We start from the raw sequence: 25,499 nt of genomic DNA, 5'->3' as shown, positions 1-25,499 counted from the left end.
TAAGTCTCCACTCCAAACCCAGTTTTCTCCCATTTCAGGAGTGGTTACGGCCACAAGGAGAAAACCAAGCATATGGCTCTGCCCTTCTGGACATTTCTACAATGCTGGCTGGGCTGCTTTGGAAAATCCCATGTTATCTCCTACAGCTATATGACCTCAAGTTGTCATTTCCAATAAAGTATGCTTCCACTGATTTTTATGAACATAGACAAAAGCTGCTACAACCTTTTTTGCCCCCAAATCTTTCAAGCCAACTGTAGTTGCTATGTAGGGTTATTTGTTTCTAAGGCAACAGCCCATATCTAAGTACTAATGGCCTGTCCTTTTGCCAGGCAACAAACAGCCTTGTGATGCAACTGCACCTGTCTCGGCTACGTGTTACTATGGAGATGCTGCAGTTGCTATGGCTACCATCACGCTAATCGCCTAGCGAAGGCAGACATACAGCAGTCTTCTCAGAGAGCCCAGCTGTTCCTCCCCGTCTCTTGCTGAAGACTGATTGTCTAAGGCCTGTGATGGAATGCTTCTCAACTGAGATGTACAAGAACTTCATTAATGCTGTTTCAGAGGATCACTTTGTGCTCCCTTCTGCAGAACAAACACCAGACTAGGGAAAGAATCTGCAATGACACAGACTGTGAAACTACCGACATCTATGAATTCACGCCTTTCCTCACTGACGTAAACTTGTAGTCCAAGGATCATTCTCTTAACTGACTGGTAACAATAGAAACATCTCTATACATTAAAGAAAAAAACCCTTTTTTTTGTAGAGTTGAGGGATAGATTTCAAACCCAAACACTATGCAAGAGAAAATCAATTTTAAAAATTGGTTCTGTTTTATAGGGCTATTTTTTTAGCCTAAATACTAAAAATAGTAACCTTTTTTTTGAGTGACAGGTTGCATATCCTCCCCTCCAATTCTATCTCTGTAAAAATGGCACCCGTGACCTCACTGTCTCAAAACAAATGGGCATGTGACGGGCAATCCTAGTCTCTACTGTTCTTTGCTGTTTTCCTTGAAGAGGCAAACACCAAGTAACCACAACGAAAGGATCACTCTGGAGCACCGTCTACATGGAGACGGGGAGCTGCAACAACTCTGTGCATCCTTCAGTGAAACACCTGCAGACACTCTGGCTTGGAGGATGGGAAGTTGGAATCGCTTACCCGACGCGCTCCTGGACTCTCATCCCTGCAAACGGCCACACTCTGAGATGTTAAAGCTGACAGCTTTCCTTTGTAAATGTTTCTACCCAGGAAGACATTATTTCACCCACCATGAAGCCTTCTGGAAGGAGACACATTCGTCCCAAGCAGCAGAAGCGGTAAGGTTTGCCGAGAAAACACTTGGATATGCCTCCAAGAATACTTAACTTCTTTCTCATTTATCTACAGTTATTTTTCAAATCATACAGCCTATTAAATTAGTTTCAGTGCCTGTCTCTGCCAAAATAATGCAACTTCAGTAGACAACAAACAAACCAACCCCAAAACAAAAAAGGTCTGAATGGCTTACCTTTGATATGCCTGAGGAGAGGCGGGAGGTGTATTGAACACATTCGAGTGTGGGTGATAAGGTGTCTTTTTCAAAGCCTGAATTAGATTTTGTCTATACTCTGGGTCTATGCACCACAATGACCCTTTCCCGATACTCTGCAAAGAACAATAAAATACAACAGTGATTAATATAGAGACAGTACCTACTGTGCAGTAAGTAGATGTATAACTCTCATCATAGTTACTTATTTTGAAAAGCCTCTCACTTCTTTGTTAACTGTCTGCCAGCCTTAACTACTGTACTATTGTCCTCTGACAACAGAACACCAGGCAATGCGTTTCTGTGTATACACATTAAGTTTAACAAAATGAATATGTTATTTCCAGGTGATGTTGCTACAATAATATTGTAATTTTCATATCCTACTGACCAAAACCCTCAGTTCCCTTATGATTTTTCAGTGTCAACTTTGAAAAACATATGTATCCCCTTTAAAAAGTGAGTTTTAAATTTGTCAGGTATCAAGGGTTGAGAGAAAAAGAGGGCAGAGACACCCTCAAAACTCTGTCTCTGCTTTAAAAATTCGAGGGTTATGTTTTCAAACCCTATTACATCGGTGCCACTTTACAAAAACAAAAAAGTAATCCCCTTGTTTTTTCCTGCTTAACAAAAGAATGACATTATTTAAGCTTCCAATGGAATTCTGTAATGACCTTCCCAAAGAAACAAAAGAACTCAGGCAGCAGTGGTAAACCTTAGCCAGAATCCAGTACTTATTTTTTGATATCCTCCATTCTGGATTTTGCTCCAGACCTGAATCTTCAGAAGTCAGAAACTTTTAAAATACAAATTTTAACAAACTGGTTCCATGGAGAGAGGGAGACTTGCTCGGAGGCCCACTTTCAGCTGGACGCTTTTGTTCTGGGCACACAGCATTTTATAAAACACATGCAAGATCTGCCTCTGAGGCCCACTGGATCTGGCGGCAGGCTGATACGATGGGCAGTCTGTTCTGACTGCTCGCTTTCAAGTGACCGAATGTACCCAAGCTGCTTGATAAGGTCATTTGTAAACATTTACTGATTTGGAGAGAAAAGAAGTCAAATTATATAAACCCACACCCACCCCATGCTTCCAGCCAACGACTCTCTAATTTTCACAACTATTATACTACAGAAAGATTTAGAAAGCAAACAAGAAAATCATTTAACTATTATGCAGGGGGCAAAGTCCAAGAAAATCCCCTAGAAGGAGAACTAAAAAAAATAAAAATAAATATAATAAATAATAAATAAAAAATTATTCCTAAAATCTTTAAAGTTTTAAAAATTTGTATTTCAGTCATCAGTTTACTTACATACTTATTCACAGAACCCCTTAAAATTCTTTACTATCAACACCACCAGCGCACTCAGCACAGGGAACTGCTCGAAGCCAAGATCCGGGGCTAGAGCCTCTGCTCCCCCTCCCCCACTGCTCCCCCCATCCGCCCCGCAAGTGCAGGCCTGACCCCAAACACAGTCCCAGTCAGGCCAACCTGCCTGGGTTAAACACCAAAGCTCCCAGTTTAACCACCCGGATGTTTAAAGAAATGAAACATTTCAATTTTAGAAAACTCAACACCCTTACGTGGTCTTTCCTTCCACGCATACATTTTCAAGCCCAGAAGGGGGACTAATGACACTTTCCGGGTAAAGCAGGCAGGCCATCAATGATCAGCCCTGGACCTTCCATTCTGTCCTTTGGAAAAAAGCTGTGCGGCACACTTTTTAGAAGAAAGCAAAAGCCAAGATGCTGAGAGGCATGGAGGAAGACCAGTAACTCCCAGATCTGGATAACGTAAAGCAAACCACAAAAGCCAGTCACCTCCTGGGCAGCAGGGGTCCTGGCCTGAGTCCATCAAAGGCTCCCTGTCGAGCCCTGTGCCAGTGGGACTCCCTTTCCAATCCCCTTGAAGACAAGGCTCCCAACTAGCTAGTTGGAGGGCCAGGGCCCATGTGCAACCCACACGTTTCTGCAATGAGATCACCCTGGTTCTGGGAACCACATGGGGCTTCTGTTTTCATCAAGGTGGCTTTCAGGGTAGGGCCGTTTAATCTTACAGGGAATAAAAATATGACAAACAAATGAAGGGAAATAACAATAAGCCAGAAGGCGGTTTCTCCTAATCCTTAGCACCTTGTTTATTACACTACACTACTATTTACCAGAAGAAAAAGGGGGAAACCCCGCAGGATTGGGGTGCGGGGAGGATCGCAAGGTAGGTGATCCAGGTACAAGAGGCAGGCCGAGCTACAGTAAGAACGGGAGTTCTAAAGCCAGACCGATGTTTCCTCTGTGGCCTGGGGCAAATCAGGGTCCCCTAGAAAGTCCAAGCTTCCTCAGTGGCAAAATAAAGACCCCCTTAGAGACAGGTGTGCGGTCCAGCATGACAGGAAACACCTAGAACAGTGGAGAACGTACAGGCATTCGATAAATGGCAGAGGGCGGAGGGGACCACGAACAGGTCCTTTTGGACAGAAGAAAGAAGGCAAAGCTGGCTGCACCATGCTTTCCACATCCGATTCTCCCATCATGAAAGAATCACCAAATTCCAACAGAGGCAGTGGGTGGGGTCCCCGGCAAGCAGACCTTCCACGTGAGGACTAAGTATTAATCTCCTGGAGTACCACTGGCCCCGGCGCAGCAAGTGCGCTCTGGAGAGCTTTGCTACTCTCTAAGACGCCCCACTTTATTTCCACCCCACCCCCCCATCACCCTTCTATGAACCCCTCACTCCATGTTACTTCTCCCTTGCTCAGGAAGCCAATTCTGACTTCCCTACTAGAAGTTTTCTTTTGCTCGGGTCTTCGCACAGTGATCACCAAGCTAAGGTTTAATTCCACACTTGGTCAGCACACATTCCCAGTATCTTCACTGCAGGCAATGTGCCTGAGCTTGGGATCATCACGGTTCCTACCTTGATCAGTGCTGCATTTTACGGTGAGCGTGGTCTGGAACTGTGATAGATTTTCACAGACCAAACACTAATTTCAGTATCTCACACTCAGAATTTCCAGAGAGAAAGAAAATAAGCCAAAAGGGCATCTTCAGGACACACCTACGGGGACACTGGAGATCCCTCAAATCCCTCCAATGATTTTCCAGTGGAGAGCTCCAGGCAGAGCTTGGAAGGAGCATGAAAGAGGCTGGCGCCGCATCTTATTTGCAAGCATTCTCGTTGGTTTCATGTAACAGTTCAGAATAGTAAGAAGGCTGACTTGAAAACTTTTAAAATGGAACTATGCAGAGCAGAGAATGCTCAAGTTTATTCGGCCAGGAAAAATTACATTTAATGCCCATAACAGGGGAGAAAAGGGTGTAATTTGATTAGAGTTGTGTAATAAGTTTGAGGGTCAGAGCTTTTAGAATTATCTGCATCTCATCTAAAGAATATGGATTTCTTTTGTTGAACCATAATAACTGTGAGGCTCGTGCACCATTAAATGTTAGGGAATTCAAGATAATAAGGGAAGAAAGAGTTCTATTCATAGACACATTTTCATCTTTGAAAAATAGTTATATAGGTAATATACTTTTATAAAATATATAAATATACATATTTTCTATATTTATAAATATATAATATATAAAATGCATATTTATAAATACGTTTTTATATATTTTACATATATAAATATATATATATTTAAGACAAAAACATGTCTGTGAAGGAAGGGAGAGGTGAAGGAAGATCTTTCTTACATGAGCACGGGTGTGTGCACACACACACAGAGTTTGAGAAAACTAATGTGAAAAGGAAAGAGGAGTAAAAACATACAGATGAAGCCAAGTTGTTATTGTTTTAATTAAAAAGCACCTGGGGAATAACAGACAATGCCTTGTTAGCAATAAAAATATCAGTATATAGCACGAAAAAAAGACAAGGAGAACCTATATTATAGAAAGAACTGATTAGTGAGAAGGGTTTTAAAAAGAGAGAGAGATAAGAATAGCAACTAAATTAAATCTTAAATCTAACTTCTAAGGATAACTTGTTTTTCCCTGAGAGGTCTGGATCCAGGGGCATCCCTGGCAGGCCATGAATTTCTCCCTGTTCCCGGAACTCTGCAGACCCGCATGGTAGCACTGGTCAGTCTGCCGAACATCGGGCCTTCACTGCGGGTCTCTTCGCTAGGTTGTCCCTGAGGATAAACCGTATTTTAAAACATTGTTTACAAAATGTGGCCCATGATACATTAATGGGGCACGCAGTCAATGTAATGGGTCACAACCAGCACTGCCTTCATGGAAAGGACTAGAACCAAATAGAACAGCTTAGAAAGCATCTGTACTAAAGTAATATTTTGTGAAGTGTGTGTGCGAGTACACCTGCGTGTTGGTGTACAGTGGATCACAAAGTAACATACACTTCTTACTGGGGATCTGGGTCCAAAACGGGTAGTAAACACTCTTCTAGAGCAATGGTTTCCATTTTCTTCCTTCTCGTCACTTCTGAAGGATAAAGCCCTTTCCCAGCTGTAACGGAGGACTCCCTCGATGTGACCCCCAATTCACAGGGGAGGGACCATGCTTGGGGATGGGGGTTAATGAGGCAGGACCCATGGCAAAATGGAGCAGGGAGCTGGATACGTGTTTCTGGTGACTCTGAAACAATGCCCCCCACTTTTTTTTTTAACTCTTTATTTTGCACTGGAGTATAATGATTAACAATGCTGCGTTAGTTTCAGGTGTACAGCAAAGTGATTCAGTTATACATATACATGTATCTATTCTTTTGCAAATTCTTTTCCCATTTAGGTTGTTACATAATATTGAGCAGAGTTCCCTGTGCCGTACACTAGGTCCTTGCTGGTTATCCATTTTAAATATAGCAGCGGTGTGTACACGTCAATTCCAAACAATCCCTTTTGATGCTTCTGATATGCCATTTCCACGGATGTTTCCAACACCACCCACCCTCTTCCGTTCCCTCACCCATATGGTACCCACTGTATGCCAGGCACCATGGGGGTACATGAGTGAATACAGAACAATACAATAAGGCAACTGCTCTCTTGAAGCTTGGATTCTGGAGGGGGAAGAAGACGGTAAGTAAGTCAAGAAATAAATAAGCAAGATTATGACAGACTGTACCGCCTGCTGTGAAGGAAATAAAGAGAGTTGTGAGTTGGAAGACAGGAACTTGCTGCTGTGTGAAACATAAAAGGGTTGGGAGTGGAAGAGGACCTGCCGGGATCTATGATGAGCTGATGCCACAGCCCAGGCCCGACGTGCCCAGGTGGCAGCAGTGACGTAGAAGAGAGGGCAGCTTCGGGATGTAATCTGGAGAAGCAATGGGACCTGGCGATGGATTAGAAGTGGCAGGTGAAGAAAAGAGAAGAAGAATGGTTTGATCTGAGTAACTAGGTCAAAGTTTGGGAGGCAGGGGGAAATCCAGTGCTCAGGTGAACATACAACCTTTGAGTCTTTGTATTAAGAGCTACTGATTAAGGTACTTGAAGGAACTTGCTGGACATATGCCACTCCCTTCCCTCTGCTGTCCCCTCACTGACCCCAAACTTTATAGCAAAAGCTTACGAACACAGAAAGGTAGATCTGAGGTGGTCTGGCTTTAGAGGTTTAACATTAACTGATTCTTCTACAGCAGGCACTGGTAAACATTTTCTTAAAGGATCAGAGTAACCATTTTAGTCTGTGTGGGGATTTCCCGGGCGGTCCAGTGGTTAGGAGTTGGCACTTCCACAGCAGGGGGCACGGGTTCAGCTCCTGGTCGGGGAACTAAGATCCCACGAGCCACACGACGCAGCCAAAAAAAAAAAACTTTTAGTCTCTGTAGGCCACACGGTCCGTTGCAACTACTCACCTCTGCCGTTGCAGAACAAAAGCAACCACGGATGTAAATGAACAGACATGGCTGTGCTTCCACAGTATTTTATTTACAAAAACACAGGCCACTGTTGGCTGGTCCCTCTCTACAGCTTCTGCACTTGAACCCAGGGTTCAGACTCAAAGCTCCTGTAGTTTGGGAACCTAAAACCAGGTAAGGGGAGTCTTCAGGCGCTAAGAGAGTTGGGCTGGGTCCTGTGGAACCGGGGAGGGGAAGCCAATGATGATCTAAGTGCTCCAAGGCAGGAAAGGGGCCCATCTGCAGGGATGCGGGAGGGAAGAGGTACGGACGCGCACTGGAGTCAGTATGCCCATCAGTGATGAGTACACGTATTAGTATTTGTTGAGCTGCACCTAACACCACTGCTTCTGAAAGTCAACGTGTATGTCCAGTTCACTTTCCCTCTCTGGGTCTCAAGTTTCTCATCTATAAATTAGGTGGTCAGACTAAATCATCCCACGGGCTCCTAACTCTATGCTTTGAGAATGTGTTACTACAGATTACTTAGTATACACGTACCTTCAATTCCCCATCTCCTTCCTAGCTTCCCAACACTGCCATTTTTCTGTTCTGGGCACTTTGGGCAAGTTACTTAACTCCTCTGAACTTCAACTTCCTCATCTATAAAATGGGAGTGATATAATAATACCTGATTCACAGGACCGTTGCAAGGATTAAATGAGATAATCTTATGCGTGGCACGTAATAAAAGCTCCACGAACACTGCTCTCCTGATCATGATGGTAAAATATTAAATAGCCCGCTTTCCTTGACATCAAGCTCCAAAACACGCAGGCCCTGCCCCGTGAGGGGGAATACTTGCCAAATTGTGAAATAATGCGAATTTCGTCTTTAAAAAAAAAAAAAACACACATGGCTATTTGTTTTCCACTGTCTGATGGTACTTTCCTTGGTCCGAAGGAAGCATTTTATATCAGACGTACTAAGGTAGAAAAGAAAGGATCAAAACAGAACAAAGCAGAGACGTGGGCACTGGAGTGATGCCAGGAGGCATACGAGGCTCTGAGGATGCTCCTTGCTTTGAGTCGCTTCCTTGTGCATCGAGGCCCCTGGGCGCCAGGACCCTGTGGCAACCCAGTACTTCCCAAGGGAGGTCCCTACCCTTCAGACCTTAAACCTGCCACCTCCTGAGTGGAGAGGCCCTACCCTCCACGCTGCCCTGCTACAGGGTGGGGAGACAGCTGACTTAGGGAATAACGCTGTCGTGCCTCATTTTGAAGCAGGCCACTTAACAACACCTATAACCATGACGCAAGGCAGGGTCCATTTTTTAGGGTGCAGAACCTCCAGAGGAAGACAAACAATACACAACTATAAAGGACAGCGCAAGCTGGCCGATGCAGTGTAGGTTGGCAGAGGAGGGAAAGGATGAGTCCTGCGGGGCATCAAGGTGCTGAAACCTCGCACTTGTGCACATACACACACACAAGCACACAACACACACACACACATATTCTGTCAGGCCAGCTCCTCCTATGGACCCACCCAACACCCACGCCCCCTCCAGCTACCCCCCTACCCCAGGCTGCCCCCGCTAGAAACTGCAGCCCCTTGGAGACTGTGTTCTCCCGATCCCTCCTCTTACTTTCCCATCAAAGCCCCAGGACAGAGTCTGGCTTTCTGAGGTTCAGGCTCCCTGGGACTGTCAACAGTGAGAGGCAAACACTCCTCACTGACTCTGACCAGTGAGGGGGCAAGAGGCAATGCCAGGGCTTCCCAGGGAGAATTCCAGAATGCAACCACGCGCATGGCTCCCAAGCAACAAAGGGATCCGCCTGTGTGGATCTTGTCTACACCACTACCCTACTGTGGTGTTACCGGGAATAAACCTCTTGTCAGCTCTGACCGCCAGTTTCTTCACCTACGTACTAGACGTAAAACAGGCTTCTCCCAGTCTTGTTGGGCTTAAAGGTGATAACATATAAAATGCGCCTAACACCATACCCAGCGTGAAAAAGACACTTAATTTAATTCTACTTCCTGTCAAAGGACGTCACAGGAGAAGTTGGGTGAAACTGGAAAGAGCAAATAAAACAAAGAAAAGTTATTCTAACAAGTGCCAGTAACGTCATACCACAACAAGATGCTTAGCAAGTGAGTGATTCCTAAAGGCCCTTTTTGTCCTAAAATTCTATAATTTATAATCTAAAAACATCAAGGGGGATTTTTAAAATTTAAAACTGTTAAGAAAAGGATCTGGGGAATTCCCTTGCGGTCCAGTGGTTAGGAATCCACGCTTCCAATGCAGGGGGCATGGGTTCAATCCCTGGTCAGGGAACTAAGATCCCGCAAGTGGGTACAGCCAAAAAAAAGAAAAAAGAAAGTAAAAAAAAAGAAAAGGATCTGAAAAATTAGCCAAATACATGAAACAGAGGAGGAGAGAGGGAAAAAGAACAAAACTGATCACAAAGAATTTTTTTCTAGATACATCATAACAAAATAGACAACTACACCAGAAGAAAGATATTTTTAAAAAGAAATCACATCAGACAGTTGGGTTTCCCAAACTGTTTGCAGTGTTTTAAATGTCCCACTTTGCTTTCTAAATAGTTTTTTTGTTTGTTTGTTTTCCAAAAGCAGAAGGAGGAATGGAAAAGAGATATTACATACCTGGTCCAGACAGGAATCCCTCTCTCAAGACCCTGGCCTGGTGGGCCTCAGTCTAGCTTCATTCCGGGGAGCGGCCCTGCAGGCGGGGAGGGCAGCCCCGGCACCTGGAGAACCAGCCCAGCTTGTGGGCATCGGGAGCTGGACACAGAGCCCCCGAGATTCACAGCCTCTGACTATTTCGAACTTACTAACATTGCATCTTCTGAATATCAGATACACAAATCTCCTCCAGTCCCTACAGATGTATTCTAAAAGCTAGGAAGGCGGAAATCAAGATGAACATGTCACTTGTACGATATTCAGACACGTGAGCTCTATAATGAGGCTTTCCCACAAGCGTGCCTCGGCTGTCTCTGAAAGCCTCCCTCCCTTCACCAAGCATCCATGGAGAAGGGGACGAGGGAATGCAGGTGGCACAGGTGGGGAAGGAACTTTTTAGGCATGAGGAAAATGCTTCACCTCTAGTGAAGAAGCTGGACAGATTGTGTGTGTGTGTTTAATCGGTGCAGGAAAAGTCAATCATTTCCTTGCATTAACACCTAAATAAAACCAAAATGGCTCCAAGATCTGCCTAAAACCAAATTGATCTCTAGGACAAACCTGGCAGGTGAAGCTGGGTCGGGGTGGGAATGGCAGAAGGACACCAGATGATTGGAGTTTACAACCAATGGCTCTTGCTCTACAGGAATCTCTCCTCTCTCACTCACTATGATGCTGACTTCCACCGCTCATCACTCTAATTTCCACCGGGGGTTAGGAGAGGCCAAAGGGAGAGAAACCGTGAAGCGCATCAGCTCACGGCGGCTGGCAAAGCTAGCAAGTGTTTGTTTGGGTTGAAATGAGTTATTTTTGGTACTCTCTAGACTACTGTTTTCCAACTACCAAAGGCAGTCAAGAGCTAGTGCACTAACAACAATCAATAATAAAATGATCACCAAAACACCTAAAAGACATTTACTTAAAAATACTGTCAAACTCTATGCTGGTAAGTTCTAATAAAGAAAAGGGAACACACACACACACACACACACACACACACACAGGCAGGCACGCACACACGCACTCTGATACTCCAAGTCAGCAAGTCAAAGAATTGGCTTTTTTTTTTTTTTTTTTCTGTACGCGGGCCTCTCACTGTTGCGGCCTCTCCCGTTGCGGAGCACAGGCTCCGGTCACGCAGGCTCAGCGGCCATGGCTCACGGGCCCAGCTCTCCGCGGCATGTGGGATCCCCCGGGACCGGGGCACGAACCCGTGGCCCCTGCATCGGCAGGCAGACTCTCAACCACTGCGCCACCAGGGAAGCCCAAGAATTGGCATCTTTAAAATCACTGCTTTTATCCAACTAAATCTTGGGATTCTCCCAATTAGTTTCACCAATCTGTCCTTTGGGGCCCTTTCGCAAATAAGAGTCAACTATTCTTCCCTTTCTGAAACCTCACAGTATTAGCTTAGGCAAGCTGAGAAGAAGTACAGACACAGAGAAGTTTACAAAAACTTCATACGCTCCCAAAACACACAGGAAATATAAAAAGCTGGTGGTTTTATATACTTGCAATACCAGCCGTGCTACACCACTTCAAAGAGTGAAATTACTACTCAAATGAAATCGAGATATTGTGGCATCAAACAGTCCTCCCTCCCTCTCTCTCTCTCGCATACACATACACAGAGGATATACGGATAGATAAATAAATTCTACATGACCACTTAACTGCTAATAACTTTATTACAGAAACAAAGATGAGCAAATTTACAAGGTTTTATTTGTCACCGATATAAAACAGGTTATATATAAATATATAAAACAGGACGGTACGTGATAAAGTTGTTTGGAATGTGGATATATTCCGTTTTAAAATTCATAAATAACAGTTGTTTGCATCACATCTACAACCTTAAAGTTAAAACTGCATAAGCAAATTGCAAAGAGGCTACATGGGAGAATAAAAGACATATATTAACTTGCCTTTTTCAGGCCTTTTTTTCCCCCAATTTAAAAAGCAAACTGACTTAAAGCTAGTGGATAGGAGGGGAGGTAAAACTCACCATTCAGTACACGGACAGAAGTAAGAACTCAGTTATTTTAAAAGTTCAAGACCCAGGAAAGGATTTTTAATAAACACACTATGGAGAGGTGAGAAGATGACAGCCAGCTCCAACTCTGGACCGAACTTACACTCCTTCTGGTACCTCTACTTTTTAAAAAGTGATTCAAACGTGGCAAATGAGAATTACCACAGTAACGTTTTATGGAGGGTGACAAAGGCCCACGTGGGTCTGACAGAGACACCCGTGGTTGGATTACAACTGGCCCACCAGTGCCACTTTATCTTCTGGTTGTCCATAGTTACTCATCTATTTTTAAATGTTCCAATATGATCTTATCTAATTGGCACATATAATTTGATCACCTTATTTCCATAACTAAGTGTTGTTAAATGTGCCTGGCCAGGTAAGAGTTATAGTTACAGGCTGTGTGTCTACTGGGCTGGAGCTTAACGATTACGGCCTTTTATTTTTTTTAAATAATCATAAAGACCCTCTCAGTAGAACACGCACGCTGGGTTGGTAGTTTGGTTGGTTTGGTTGGTTTTTTAAAGAGTAGACCACTGGCCATGGGACCAACGAGTCACCCACTCTCCCTGATGGTTCGTCCCCATGGGGTCTTGGCTGGCAGTTCCTAGGCTGGGAATCCAGCTTCTCGCCACAGTATTTTGCTATAAGCAACTCGGCCCGCTTTGAAGGAGAAATTATCTTTACAGTGTCTCTAAATCCTAGCACAAGCACCCCAACAGCAAAGGAGACACTTTCAACAAATGGTATCTGAGCACAGCCTGGGCCCCTGATGTTGTAGCGTCCGCTACGAGGATAAATCTGAGACCATCCCTGACCCAGGTGGGGGAAGCAATAATGATCAAAGGACCCTGTAAGATTCCTTTGATATTACTGTGGGTGCTAGTCAGACAGAATCCACGGGGCCCTGGGAGCAGAGGGAGTGGCCGAATTTGTTGCGGGACAGGGAGAGGGTGCCCAGGACAATTGCAGGTAAGAGGTGGCTGGTCCAGGACGCCAAAGGAACACACGCCTGACAGAGCGCTAGGCAGAGAGGGGAGGGGAGATAGAGTCAGAGGATGATCTGATCCTGCGATTAATGATGAAGAAACATATAAGTGAACAGAGTCCCCCAGAAAGACTCGCTGACCTGGACCCTAGGAACCACATGAAAACCTTGGTGAGGTCTGAGCTTCCTGGTGTCTAAACGTCCTCTCTTGGCCTCACACTGAGTCTCCCTGAGGCCCATTTCTGAGTACGACTGACCCTTGAACAATGCAGGGTTTGGAGGACACGGACCCCCAGGCCCCCATGCACAGTCAAAAATCTTTGTATAACTCTTGACTCCCCCAAAACTCAACTACTAAGAGCCTACTGTTGATAGAAGCCTTACCAATAACATACACAATTAACATGTGTTTTGTATGTTCCTTAATTTTTTTCGATATCCCTAGGCTACACAGTTCGCCTGCAAGTTTTTTCAAATGGTCACAAATGTCCAAAATGTTTTCCAATATATTTACTGAAAAAAACCTGCACAAAAGTAGACCCGAGCAGTTCAAACCCCTGTTGTTCAAGGGTCAACTGTATTTAAAAAGCAAATTACAACCTTAACCTCATCATCATCAACCTTAACCTCATCATCATATCATCCTCACAAATTGTGTTCCTGGGAGGTCCTGCAAAAGGGCAGATACCTCAGTGTCTGCATGTCTCTCCCACAAGCTGCTGATTTTGGTGATAATGGGATAGGTGTCACCCAGAAAGGCCAGTGTCAAAACTGAGCACTGGGCACCATGGGGATTCACCTGCGCCACAAGCACAGTGACCTAGAAGATTCGTACAGGGCCACAGAGGCAACCTGGGACAGCACACCTGCGTCTGGATGCTTCTCAGCTCACCTGAGAACTCACTGCAACCCGAGGGGCAGAACACAGAGAACAGCCCTCTAGAGAGTCAACCAGAAGCTCATGAGGGTACCTAATAACTGACAATTACACAAGGCGACCTGATAGCCAAGCACAGGACCTTCGGAGAAAGTCTGCCAAGGGTTCTGAGTTACCTGATTACAACGCCTGGGTGGGGGTGGGTATCTCTGGCTTGCTACAGAGCGCATTTCATCTCACGGTGTAAAAGTCCTCTCTGACCACCGTTTCCTCAGTCCCGAACTGGATCTCGGGAAGGACTCCTGCGGCCGGCATGTGATCCCCCCCACGGGGAAGGGGAGAAACAGGGACGCTAGGTGCGTTGCCCAGGGATACCCGGGGATTCCTACCAACCGCACTCAGACCATGCCACAATGATTAATTAAGGTTTCCCAAAACAGCCAGCCCTTGATTATCCATGGAAATTTTATACACAAGAAATTTTAACTCACTCAGGATCTTGCAGAGTCACTTGGCCTAAATGTCAGTCCAACTCGGAACTCAAGCTACACACACGTGAGTAGCGGCGGTAGTAACGGCAATGACCATGAACGCTGACCAAGAACTGACCATGTGCCAGGCACCAACCTAGCATTTCATGTGCATTATTTCGTTCAATTCGCCCAACAAACCTAGAAGGTGGGTAGTGGGATGGCCCTACCGATAAGGAAGTTAAGGTTCAAACAAGTTAACTAACTTGCCTCAGTTTGACTCAGGAACCCGTGCGTGTCACCACCAAAGTAAGAGTCCCGTGACCAACATCAGTAGGTAGGTAACCAGATGCAAGAAAACCTATCACACATTTCCGAGTCAAATCACGAATAATTTGGGGATGATCTACTGTACGAAGTGATGTACATCCTTAAATGGGAGTGTGCATACAAATGCTTTCTGATACACACACACTCATTCACACACACATTTTCTTTAATCGTTCACGTCAGATGAAAAACAGTGAAAAAGTTACTATTGTTATTACGATGACTTTATATTTGCATTGCTGGCACGTGACCCTCTGCAGACAAAACATCACTTTTCTGTTTGTAAAGCAAATTTCGAAGGGCAAGCAAATATCTCAGGTGGCCCTAAACAACTCGATGAAGGAATCTGAGAAGATTCAGGTTGTTTATAGCCAAGAAAAACAGGCTCCGAAAAGACAGGGGCTTCCCTAGATCCTAACCAGCAAGAAGCAGAGCCAGCCACAGTCTTCTGAGCTGCCCCCATCTTTCCAGCAAATCATGTTGCTTCCATGAGAAAATCCAGCCTCCTGGAAGTGTTTTCAAATCTTTAGCATTCAGAGGGTTCCAACAATCCACAGAAAGGGCTGTACCAAGATAAACAGAATCCCACAAACTGGGACAACTTGTGTATGTTTGACCCAATGTTTTTTACATCCTCTCCCCTCCAGGTGGGACCCCACGTCTCTGAATTCACCCGGCAGGAAGGAGATTCTTAAAATCATGTGCTACTTTAAAGAAATTCTCAAAGGGAATTAGGAGAGAAAGGGCTTTGGTTTGACGGACATGTTCTGAAATGGGTGAGAAAAAGCTAAACTCCAACATCCTTCCGCTGGAGTCATCTACACTGGATTCGTTTGGCAACATAAACACAGCCTTAAATTACACTCAACTTCTGGGGTAAGGTCTCCACGGCCTGTGGGGTCCACACACCATAGGGAGGATGTGATTTACATTTCTGATAAGTTATGTCCTTATAAGTACATAATGAGTACTTATAAGTACATCTATAAGACACTGGTATCAATCTTTTAAGACAACAGAAAGAAAAGTTGTACTTCGGGTGTTCCAAAGATGCAGCTGTTCCCCAAAACAAAAACAACAAAAGACAGCATCTATTCCGGCAGCACTTCCTTCCCCCACGTGGCAGCCCTGAGGACAACGTACAGCTTGCAGGATCTTTTTTTTTTAACATCTTTATTAGAGTAGAATTGCTTTACAATGGTGTGTTAGTTTCTGCTTTACAACAAAGTGAATCAGTTATACATATACATACGTTCCCATATCTCTTCCCTCTTGCGTCTCCCTCCCTCCCACCCTCCCCATCCCACCCCTCCAGGTGGTCACAAAGCAGGAGCTGATCTCCCTGTGCTCTCGAATGGAATGGAAAGCATGCTCTGGGCATTTAAGCTGTGGTGAACCTGTGCGGTGGGTCCCGGGAGTCCCAGCTCAGAGAGACTCTCCATATACACAAGAAGAGCTTGTGCGGATGCGTCCTGCTCACAAGGCCAGCTCTGTCTTCCGCATTCCCAAAGGTAGCCCTGGAGAAAGGGAAGCTCTCCTTTGGGAGAGATCTCTCCGGATTTTGTACCATCCTCCAGTGATGGGAAAGTAAGTATCAAACACTCGAAAATGAAGACTATTACAACTTAGCTGAAAGGAGCTGGGGGTCCTGTTTAGTGTGGTTTGCTCGTTGTTGTTTTATTTTTGGCCACGCCCCTGGCATGCAGGATCTTAGTTCCCCAACTAGGGATCGAACCCACACCCCCTGCAGTGGAAGTGCAGAGTCTTTGGACCGCCAGGTAAGTCCCTGTTTAGGTATTTTAAATTAAGGAAAGATCTTTAGATATTTTTTACAAACCTCCCATTGTGATCCACCCGACCACCAGGAGCCCCATTCCTCTCCGGCCTCTGCCAGGGCTAAGCACACACGTGCACTAGATATTCAGGGCACGTGAGGACCAACGCAACGGTTCTTAGCACCGCCCCCCCGCCCCATTCTATATCTTACAAGTGTGCTGGATAGACTCCCTCCGCTCCGCAGGACACTATACCCTCCTCTGCTCTGCTCACAACCCTCGGAGGCTGACACCTGTAGACACATGGACAGTCTCCCGGGCCCACTGACCTCCGGTCTGCGTCCTCCAATGGGAGGTACCGGTGAGAGAAGTTAGGGTGGGAGGAGAATGAGGGCAGGGTATTTATTCTCCTGGCTCTCCTAGAAGTGAGCTGCGTCCCGCGGCCAAAGGCCCTGCCCCTACTGAGGGTCCACAACCTCAGCTACTTTCTCCCCCGGGTTCCAGCTCTTGCTCCCTTCCTTCGCCACTGGACCCAGAGGTGAGGAAAGTTCCCCGGTGCAGCCAGCCACCCCCCTCCTCCGGGGGTAGTGCACCACCCTTGCTGGTTTCTTCTATCCCTGCCCACTGCTGCCAACTAGTCTTTTATTAAACACTCCTTGGTTACTTCGGCTTGAGCGTGCCATCTGTCTCCTGCCACGGCAGTGACTGGCAAAAATAAAAACCAAACTGATCACCCTAGAATTTCACTCTTGGAATCTACGTGCCACAATATGTGCATGTTAATCCCCTTGCAATTTCTGCAAGGCAGAGAGGATCGCTATCAGGCAGGGGGAAAAAATGCCACCAATACTTCCATCATAATTTACTCTATTGTGTACCTTGAAAGAGCAGAATTCATCTTCTTAAAAAGTGAAGTAAGCTTTCAAACATGAAAACTCAATTACAGGATTAGAAAAGTATGTTGTTCCTAAAAATATTCTCTGTAGAATTCCTTTATAAGTGCATCATCAATGATTTCGACTATGTTTCAGAGTCACTTTAACCATGCGTAAAAATTGCAAATAGGACAGCATTTGTCGGGAAGTTCCAGTTTTAGAACAGCAGATTGAAACTGCATCTTATCTAAAACGTTTTATCGAGTAGATAATAGCTCTATGGTATGAATTCAATGATTATAACAACAATAACATAAAATCAAAATTTCTAAGAATTTAAGACCTAACAGTCAACCTCACCCTGAAGACCCCTGGTGTTCTATACTAGGTCAGGGTGACCTAGGAAATCAAAACATAAACCAAAGTTTCAAATCTAAAAACTATGAGCTGTTTTGGGATGGGGTTGGGTTGGATGGGGATATCTAACAAACCTACTAAAGGAAAAAAAAAATAACCATTGATAACGTAACAACTGACATTCTTTAATCACTGAGAAATGGTTCAAATCCAGTGCCGGTATCTACAATGTTAAAAACTAAACTAAAAAGGGCTTTTAAGAAATTACATGTAAACCAGGTGTTAGCAATGTATTTTTTGTAAAAACACTGAAAGTCTGTCTCAACCGGGACTCTGTAAGGAACAAGCCCATACAACTTCATCTAAAACCAAATAGTTAAGTGAAGGCTTATCATGGTTCTTCCACAGACCTGGGTTCCAATAGTGGGGTGCTGGTTATTTTCCAAGGGTTGAATCTGTTGCTACAGATCCCAGAGTCACAGCAGGTTAGAAATTTTGCAACAGGTATTAAGGGAGGGAGCATGTAAACATCTTTTCTTGGGAAACCATGATGAAATCCAGACACCACAGCCTTAGCCCTCTCCTTGTATCTGTCCTACAAAGCACACGGCAAAGTTACGATCTTACATTTATTTGTGAGGCTATGTGATAAATGCCTATCTCCCCTCACTAATATGTAAACTCTCTGAAGGTAGGGTCTATTTCCATTTCTACTCAAGACCCAGTGCCAACACAGATACAAGTGCTCAACAGATTCTCCAATCATTTAAACCACACCTCCCACAGGAGGATTGAGAAAAAATAAGCTTGAGACTTCACTAAATATACTTTTTCATAGAATTCTAATGTTGGAACTAAGAAATACTTTACTATTCAAAATAGAAATTCAATCAAAAGGAGAACAATGCAAATTAAAATGGTAAGATATGACAATATGCCCATGGGAATTGCTAAAATTAAGAACACTGACAATACTAAATGCAGTCAGGATGTGAAGCTACTGAAATACTCACAAATTGTTGGGCAGAATGTAAACCAGCACAACTGCGTTGGAAAACAGTTTAGCATTTTCTTACAAAATTAAACATACAGGGCCCTCCCTGGTGGCGCAATGGTTGAGAGTCCGCCTGCCGATGCAGGGGACATAGGTTCGTGCCCCGGTCCGGGAAGATCCCACATGCCGCGGAGCGGCTGGGCCCGTGAGCCATGGCCGCTGAGCCTGCGCGTCCGGAGCCTATGCTCCGCCATGGGACAGGCCACAACAGTGAGAGGCCTGCGTACCGCAAAAAAAAAAAAAATTAAACATACATTTACATGGGACCCAGCAAACCCAGTCCTAGATATTTACCCAACTGAAATGAATGCACCTATCCACACACAGACTTGTACAAGAATGTTAAGAGCAGCTTTATTCATAATTCCTAAAAACTGCAAACAATCCCAAATCCATCAGCTGGTGACTAGATAAACAAATTCTGTATCTCCATAAAATGGAATACTACTCAGCAATAAAAAGGAGTGTATTATTGATACACACAACATTTGTGATTCTCAAAAACATGCTGAGTAAGAGAAGCCAGAAATAAAATATACAATTTATGATTTCATTAATATGAAATTCTAGAAAAAGTAAAACTAATCTACTGAAAAAGAAAGTACAACAGTGGTTGCCCAAGGGTCTGGGTGAGGGAGAGGAGATCGACTCAAAGGAGAAGGAAGCATTTCATGCTGATGAAAAGGTTCTGGTCTCCACTGTAACACCTGCTTACACAGGCGCATATATATTAGTCAAAATACTTTCAATGGGTGCATTTTATTATGAATTTATTAAATTTTGCCTCAGTAAAGTTGATTAAAAAAAAGAGCAAACCATAATTTTAAAATAAAATTTAAAAAGCAAACGAAATAACCTAACTAGAGGATCAAGTGGGCAATATAACCTGACAAGGAAAAGAGTTCGTTCACATGACTTTTGAATTCAATACTGGCTGTGCATTCTAGTGGAATGGATATTAAGGACAAAATGAACTACAAAGAAATACTATGTTTCCATCAGAATCACATTATTAATAGTAACAGACAATATGATGTTGAAACTATTTTATATATCTCGTAGAGTTCAGCAAAAAGTGCATGTGTTAACAGTATTAACAGTAGTGTTAGAAGCCAAGCAAAGAGCTATGAATACAAAATCAAAGACTTAAACCCACTAATGTTTAAAGTGATTTGGAAATAGCAATAAACGCGTGATTCTATTTTGCCTTAGTTCTGTCCACTGAAAGTAATAACACCGCAGCCACAGTGAACACCCCTAGCATACAGATTCGGTTTCTAAATACCATCCTCCACTAAATGGAATCGGAGCTTTTTTGGAGAAATGGATGATCCCATGCCTGGAAATGGAAAGTATAAGATGAGCCTAAGGCATTTCCGTGCAAGAAAGCAAGGTAGTACTCAAAGACTAAGAGGCTTGTTCAAAAGACAGAAAAAAGCAGCCTGAAAGGCCCTACTGGCCAAGTTTGGGATAATTTGAGCATCAAAACAACATCTGTTGCTTCGCTTGCAAATATTTTCTCCCATTCTGAGGGTTGTCTTTTTGTCTTGTTTGTGGTTTCCTTGGCTGTGCAAAAGCTTTGAAGTTTCATTAGGTCCCGTTTGTTTAGTTTTGTTCTTATACCCATTACTCTAGGAGGTGGGTCAAAAATGATCTTGCTGTGATTTATGTCATAGAGTGGATTAATCTCCAAAATATACAAGCAGCTCATGCAGATCAATATCAAAAAAACCATGAACAACCCAATCCAAAAGTGGGTGGAAGACCTAAATAGACATTTCTCCAAAGAAGACATACAGATGGCCAACAAACATATGAAAAGATGCTCAACATTGTTAATCATTAGAGAAATGCAAATCAAAACCACAATGAGGTATCACCTCACACCGGTGAGAATGGCCATCATCAAAAAATCTAGACACAATAAATGCTGGGGAGGGTGTGGAGAAAAGGGAACCCTCCTGCACTGTTGGGAATGTAAATTGATACAGCCACTGTGGAGAACAGTATGGAGGTTCCTCAAAAAACTAAAAATAGAACTACCACACGACCCAGCAATCCCACTACTGGGTATATACCCTGAGAAAACCATAATTCAAAGAGTCATGTACCACAATGTTCATTGCGGCTCTATTTACAATAGCCAGGACATGGAAACAACCTAAATGTCCATCGACAGACATATGGATAAAGAAGATGTGGCGCATATATACAATGGAATATTACTCAGCCATAAAAAGGAACGAAACCAAGTTATTTGTAGTGAGGTGGATGGACCTAGAGTCTGTCATACAGAGTGAAGTAAGTCAGAAGGAGAAAAACAAATACCGTATGCTAATGCATATGTATGGAATCTAGAAAAATGGTACTGATGAACCTAGTGGTAGGGCAGGAATAAAGATGCAGACGTTGAGAACGGACCTGAGGACACAGCCGGGGAAGGGGAGGCTGGGACGTAGTGAGAGAGTAGCACTGACATATATACACTACCAAACGTAAAACAGATAGCTAGTGGGAAGCAGCTGCATAGCACAGGGAGATCAGCTCAGTGTTTTGTGACCACCTAGAGGAGTGGGATAGGGAGGGTGGGAAGGAGGCTCAAGAGGGAGGGAATATGGGGATATATGTATGCATATAGCTGATCCACTTTGCTGTACAGCAGAAACTAGCACAACATTGTAAAGCAATTATACTCCAATAAAGATGTATAAAAAATCTGCAATTGATTATAAAGCATTGATTTAAATAAAAACCTATGAGGCCACAGCAGTATTCACAGAGAGAAATTTATTTTGCTACCATTAGAGGTGACTATTACACCAATCCCTTTTTCTACACATCGGTCATTACAGTTCCTTTTTGGAACTTTAATGCCAACTAATGACAGAATTAGAAAAATCACCATTTTGCAACTCCCCAGTGAAAGAATTCAATCAAGCATCATCAATGGATACACACACAGTGCCAAACTATCTCCCCATCGAGTACGGGCTAATTGCAAAGCGAAAAACACAGATAGCGTTGTGGTCACCCAGGAGAACATCTTTATTCCTAAGAGATTCATGCTGATGTTTTGATGCTACAACTTTCTTCTAACTGGGTCATATAATCTATACGTAAAGATGAAGCAAATACAACAGGTTAACAATTACGGATTCTAGGTAGTAGGGTAATGGGTCACTGTAGTATTTTTGCAGAGGTGTAAATCTCATCACGATCTGTAAAGTCTGGTCCCAGACAGAACCTATACATCTACAGGCACACCAAACATCTCCGTAAGCGAGCGGCGCTGAATTGTGACCCTAACCCCACAAATTCACATGTTGATATCCAAACCCCTAGTATCTCAGAATGTGACTGTATTTGGAGACAGGGTCTTTCAAGAGGCAGTTAAGCTAAAATGAGGTCATCAGGGTGGGCGCTAATCCAACGTACGATTGGTATCCTTATAAGAGGAGGAAATTTGGACACAGACACGCACAGAAGGATGACCATGTGAAGACCCAGGGAGAAGGCGGCCATCTACAAGCCAAGAAGAGAGGCCTCAGAGGAAACCAACCCTGCCGACACCTTTACTTCAGACTTCTAGTCTCCAGAGTTGTGAGGAAATACATTTCTGTTGTTCAAGCCCCCCAGTCCGTGGTACTTATTGTGGCACATCTGGCAAACTAATAGGAAAGATTTCCAGGAGAAGGAGGAAGCCTATGCCTCTAATTCAAATGGAGGAACAGTTTTTGCCACCTTGTGCACATCAGCCATTCACTGATATAGAAAATCAAGAGCTCCCAGGATACTGCGCGCGCGCGCGCGTGTCTGTGTGTGTGTAGGGGGGTGGGAGTTGAGATGGCTATCCAGGATGACTTCGTGTCTGCTGCATCAGCTGGGGAACACCCAGACACCCTGGAATCACAAGTTCTTGCACACTCACTGGACTCCTCTCAGAGCCAGACACGTCTGGGGAGGTCCCCGCAGCCGGGCTGTATCCCAGGAGAGACACTTAAAACGCACATACCTATCTGCTGTAAGTGATCAGACGTGGAATTTTCATCACTGAGCAGAAGTGTTTCAAATATATTAAAATCATTTCTCCTTGAAATAAAACAAACATTCTCATGTTTATCAGCACAGTCCTTCTTTATTAAAAAGAGGAGACATTTAAAATATGTACTTTTTATTACACAATTTTTACCTTTTCAGAAACAAACAAAAAAGCAAGTAAAAACTGGTAAGAAAGACTAAGAAAATAGTGTCTCATCAAATTTTTTTTTGCAAATTATTCAAATCCTGCTCAGGTTATGAGGATAGAGGGTCAGTTCTAGAATCTCGGGATGTGAGAGCTGGAAAGGGTCTCAGAGATCTGGTTGGCCCTCCTCATTTGCCATTTAAGGGACCCAAACTCTGATGGGCAAAACACACCGCTGGCGGCCTGGCCCCAGTCTCCTGGTTGCAGCCACGCAGTCTTCTCTCAACCAGACCTTCACTCTGGGACCCTCCTTGGCTGTGGTGAGAGCCCTGAGTCCTCCCCCGCAGACAGCGGTGAGGATAGGAAGATTTTGCTGGAACCGTAGCCCATGGCTTCTCAACCTCAGCCCTACTGGCATTAGGGGCAGGGTAATTCTTTGTTGTGGGGCCGTCCTGTGTGTTACAGGAAGTTCAGCGACATCTCTGGTCTCTACCCACTAGGTGTCAGCAGGACTCCTCCCCCAAGTTGTGACAACCAGTCTCCAGATATTGCCAAGCGGCCCCTGAGGGGACAGAACCACCTCCATTAAGAGCTGTTGCTCCAGAGCATAATAAACTACTAAGTTCCTAAGTTCCGGCAGGAAGAGGACTCCCTGAACCCAGAACGCAGGACAGCGCCTTCTCCCACATCACTGACCTCCCCACTGCGGGTGGCTGAGGCCCTCTCTTCCCAGCCTCATTCCTGTTAAGGTCCTGTTTACCTGGGACACCGAAGGACTTCAGTCAAGCTTCACCTTCTTTTCCACGTTAACACCAAAACGCAGTCAGCTTTCCCAAGAAGAACATCTCAGAATGAGCTCTGCACTGACAGCGCTGCACCCCCAGTCCTTGCCCCTGCCCTTCCTGATGTGCCCAGAGCGCGGGCCCCTCGAACCACGTCCCTTAACAGCGCTACCCACAGGCAGGGCTGCTTCTCACTCAGCGCCATGGCCATGACCTCACGGGCCCCACAGACCACGAGCAGTCCTGGGAATCACCTTCAGAATCACTTGTGAAGATGCTCAGCTATGTGGACCAGAGGCAAAACCAGCCCTGAGATGCCTAAAGCTCTGCATGTAACTCTGAAATCAAGCTCAGCAACGGCAGGGGAAAAGCCCTGTTCTCAGAAAATCATCACAAAGACACCAGCAATGTAATTAACTGAACTGTCATCTGCAATTATTACTGATAAATACCAATAATAATCCTCCACTGTAGACTATTTACTCCCAGTATTCCTGAAGCGACTAAGAGGATTAGGCCTCGGACCAAGGCCTCAACCTACAAAACCACACGGATTATAGGTTTGCTCTTAATTTTATAAAGCCTTCCCACAACATCTGGTGGCATGACCATAACAGCCCAACTAATCCTACACGCCCCGACACCCCAGCCCTGGAGAGCATGCTGCCAAGTCTACGCGGCCCCAGCACACACAGTCCGGGAGGGGCTTCGCGACGTTTGCCTAAATGAAGGTAAAGCTGGCCCCAGGCCCTTTGCTTGACCCTCTCAACTCTCTCCAAAGCTTCACCTGGCCCGCCCACTGCCCACACATTGGCTGTCTACCGGCCACCCACTCCAGATGACCCTTGGGTGCCCAGAGTCTGCCATGGCCAGACCACGACCCATCAGCTTCCCCACGGCCCCCCAAAATCCACCATCTCCTCCTTGATGCCTGTCACGGTGCCCGATGTCACCACCCTCTCCTCTAAGCAGCTGTAAGCCTCGACTCTCACTCCGCTTCCATGTCTGCCCACCCCGCTGCCCCCAGCTGTCATCACAGCCTCACACTCTACCTCCAGGAGAGTTAGGTCTGGCATCACCTACCCCTTTCCTACAGCTACCAACCTAGTCAACTGCTCACTGCCCCAGCCAAACCCCTGGCCCCTAACACACCACGCTGCTCACTCCTGCCAGGTGTAACTGCTCCAATCACCACTATTCCCCATGGCCAAGCCTTTGACAGCTCCCAGTGTAGACAGAAAACATCCCACCTTCCAGGCCTCACAGCCTGCACCTTCCTAGCTTCCTGACCTTCTCCTGTGCCATCCCCTTCCCTGTTCCCTCATCCCCCTTTTCCACCAGCTCCCTCTCCAAACTCATCTGTGTCCATTCCAAGTTTGCTCAAGCTACATTCCTACCCCTCCCACAGATGCCCTGTGAGGTGGGTTGGGAGGACATGGGTGTCAGAGTCAGACAGACCCCACCTCAGATTCTGCTCTGCTGCTTACCCGCTGTGTGACCCGTAACAGGCTACTTCGTTGTTCTTTGGAGCCTCGGTTTCCTCATCTATAAAATGGGACAACAATTCCCCACTTCGTGGCCTGCTGAGATCATTAAATAACAGAACATTTGATAAAGAAAGGGTAGCATCTGAGGCAAGGTAAACGTGGACAAGAGCTTACAGGTCACACCAAACAAGACAGGTAAAAGACAATGAAATGCACCCCCATCT

The 25,499-nt window shown here is 44.9% G+C and overlaps 1 protein-coding gene across 9 annotated transcripts in view; it reads right to left on the bottom strand.

Annotated features, from left to right (window-relative positions):
* The window catches only part of FOXN3 (forkhead box N3), a 405,900-nt gene that overhangs the window by 184,042 nt on the left and 196,359 nt on the right, over positions 1-25,499 (bottom strand). For all 9 annotated transcript variants that reach the window (XM_067728219.1, XM_067728275.1, XM_067728258.1 and 6 more), the window contains one exon: positions 1,521-1,657. In XM_067728219.1, the coding sequence (XP_067584320.1) occupies positions 1,521-1,657 (137 nt within the window). The remainder of the gene's footprint in view (positions 1-1,520; positions 1,658-25,499) is intronic.

This window comes from Pseudorca crassidens, chromosome 1 (genome assembly GCF_039906515.1).
Source record: "Pseudorca crassidens isolate mPseCra1 chromosome 1, mPseCra1.hap1, whole genome shotgun sequence".
Lineage (NCBI taxonomy): Eukaryota > Metazoa > Chordata > Mammalia > Artiodactyla > Delphinidae > Pseudorca > Pseudorca crassidens.
Note: the sequence above shows the minus strand (reverse complement) of the source record. Positions and strands in the feature narration are given on the sequence as shown.